Below are 2797 nucleotides of genomic sequence, written 5' to 3' on the forward strand. Positions count from 1 at the left end.
AAGAAAGCTAATCAAGACAAATGACATGAGATATTTAAATCTATACAAATCAAACTCTAAACTATTAGTCTATACGAATCAAATCTATACAAATGACATGAGCTTATTTTCACATATTGGAATTTGCAGACATATCAAACTCTAAACCAGTTAAACAAATGATCTCGAACCATAGAAATTTGAACCGAACAAGGATGAACCATAGAATCAAAACGAAACAATCACACAAGCTACAACGAAACAATCATACAATCGAACCATAGAAAGCTTTTGAAATCTATACGAACTATCATAAATTTCCGAACCCTAGAATCTATACAATTGTTCTCAAACCAATGAATCTATATCTTTTTGCCATATAATCTATCAAACAACATTGGATAAATACCATTTTATTCGTCGAATTTCGAGAAAACCCTAAAAAAAATTTGAAATCAGATGGGACTTGAAAAACAAACCTTGTTTTGTTTTTTTTTGTTGTTGGGTTGATTCTCAAAGGTTTTGGAGAGGATTGGTTCTCGTCGTATTGGAACGGAAGCGAACCGATGTGGATTAGGGGATCAAACGACGCCGGAAGCTGCGACCTCGCCAAGGGAGATAAAGAGATCTCCCACTCCAGCGAAAGAGAGAAGACGCAGGGTTGGCTTTCGATTTGAAGAGATGGATTTGGAGATCAAGGCTTCGCCATCGCCTTCGCCATCGCCATCGAGCTTTTGATTTTTTTTTTTTATTTCGATTTCGAAATTCTCGAGGAGAACAACAGCCGAACAACACCGATTCCATCGCCTACTCCCGTGCTGCCACGTCGCCTACGGGACGAGCCCGAACAGCCCTTACTAAAGGCCCATCCCACTCTCTTTTAATTTCTTTTTCATTTATTATCGACCCATTTAAAACTACGGGACGGGCCTAAGGGCCATCGATACCGATGCTCTAAGTCCATGTTTATCCATAAGAAATCCATTTAGGTTTCTTAGGTTTTTTTTTCTAAAAAAAATAAAAATTAAAAAATAAACCATTCGCGGGCCGCCACGAGTCAGTGGGGTCCGTGAACAGTGTAAGAAACTCACTAAAATCGGTTCTTAATTAGTAGTTTTTGTAACCGATCCTTAAGGGTTTTGTGGGGGTCCACGCACTAAGAACCTCACTAAGGACCCCGGATAATCATGCTTTAATAGCATGATTATTGGAGGGTTCTTAATGTGGGGTTCTTAACGGAATATAAGAACTTGTCTCTTAACTTTTAACTAAAAAGATTAAGAACCGGCTCTTAAATAAGAGTTTTAAGAGACGGTTCTTAACTTTTTTAGTTAAAAGTTAAGAGACAGTTTCTTATATTCCGCTAAGAAGCTCAACTTAAGAAACTCCCAATAATCATGCTCTTATGTTAAAATTTTATTACAAACCTGAAACCACTAGTGAAGCTATATGAGATGAACACAGCTGAAGATTAAAATTTTATTACAAACCGCAAGTGAAGCTATATGCGTAGGAGTTAAGGACCTAAAGTCGTATATATATATAAGTAAATAGAAAATCATAACTTTTAAATAAAAATTCCTAACATATGTAGTTACGAAAAATATTTCTGCAATGAATGTAATATATATTATGTTGCAGCTTTTAAAATTTAGTGTTTTTTTTGTAGGCTACAATTTGTAAATTTAAAGGTTGTGATTAATTGTGTATCTCTTATTCTTTTTTTTTTTTTGAGCAACAGAGTGTATCTCTTATACTCTCAGAGCAATTTGAAAGGATTCCAAATACTTTTTTCATTTACTGAAAAATGATAAAGATAAATGCATATATTTCGGGTCCATCTCTATATTTATTTTTTACATCATTATTTATCAACCCCATCTTCTTCTTCTTCTCCACCTTCTTTATTAAGATTTATCTTAGAAAACTCAACCTTGAATGTACGGAGGTGCAGAAATGTGGAACCCTAGTAAAGTTGAAAGATTGGAGGATGATGATGAATCATGGGAAGTCAAAGCCTTCGAGCAGGACACTAAAGGGAACATCTCTGGTACCACTTGGCCTCCAAGATCTTACGCTTGCAATTTCTGCCGCCGTGAGTTCCGTTCTGCTCAAGCCTTAGGCGGTCACATGAATGTCCACCGCCGTGACCGTGCCTCTAAGGCTCATCAAGGTCCTGCGGCTGCAGTTGCTGCTAGAAGCGGTGGCCGCAGCAGAGGCGGTAAGAAAACGTTTCTCAATTCTTGTGTTCTGCCGACGGCAACACTTATAATCCAATCCACAGCGAGTAACAATGAAGGTTTGTCCCATTTCTACCAATTGCAAAACCCTAATAGCATGTTTGGTCATTCCAGTGATACGGTTAATTTTTATGGTTCGTCTTCGTTTCCTTCGAGCAACCTTGACTTTTCGGTATTGAATTCGCCGGTAGAGGTTCCTCCTCGGTTTATAGAATATTCGACAGGAGATGATGAGAGCATTGGCTCGATGAAAGAGACTAAAAGAACATCAGTGGGTGAGCCTGATCTTGAACTTCGACTAGGGCACAATCCACCGTGACATTTCACTTTCGTGACCCGCTTGAGGCTTTTCACATTCATATCCATTACGCTGAGGCTCTTTACATCTAAATTTAAATTTGTTGTTAAATTCGGAATTCAATATATGTGTATCACAATTAAATTCATTATGTTTCATCCTTAACTTCTTTGCTTTCATATATACATGCGCCTAAGTTTACCCACAGATTAAGTACTATGGTTACTCACTATAAACCCTGAATTATTAGACTTTTATATACTCTACCATATATATATAT

The 2797-nt window shown here is 37.2% G+C and overlaps 1 protein-coding gene across 1 annotated transcript; it reads left to right on the top strand.

Annotated features, from left to right (window-relative positions):
* Window positions 1–1817: 1817 nt before the first annotated feature.
* Window positions 1818–2724, top strand: LOC106304236. Its single transcript, XM_013740644.1, has one exon. The coding sequence runs from the start codon at window positions 1918–1920 to the stop codon at window positions 2536–2538; it is 621 nt and encodes a 206-aa protein (XP_013596098.1). The 5' UTR covers window positions 1818–1917; the 3' UTR covers window positions 2539–2724.
* Window positions 2725–2797: the final 73 nt, after the last annotated feature.

The sequence above is a fragment of the Brassica oleracea genome, chromosome C7, assembly GCF_000695525.1.
Source record: "Brassica oleracea var. oleracea cultivar TO1000 chromosome C7, BOL, whole genome shotgun sequence".
NCBI classification, from domain to species: domain Eukaryota; kingdom Viridiplantae; phylum Streptophyta; class Magnoliopsida; order Brassicales; family Brassicaceae; genus Brassica; species Brassica oleracea.

Excerpts from the sequence above, each read along its gene's own strand:
- LOC106304236 (XM_013740644.1), top strand. The coding sequence starts at position 1,918 with ATGTACGGAGGTGCAGAAATGTGGAACCCTAGTAAAGTTGAAAGATTG.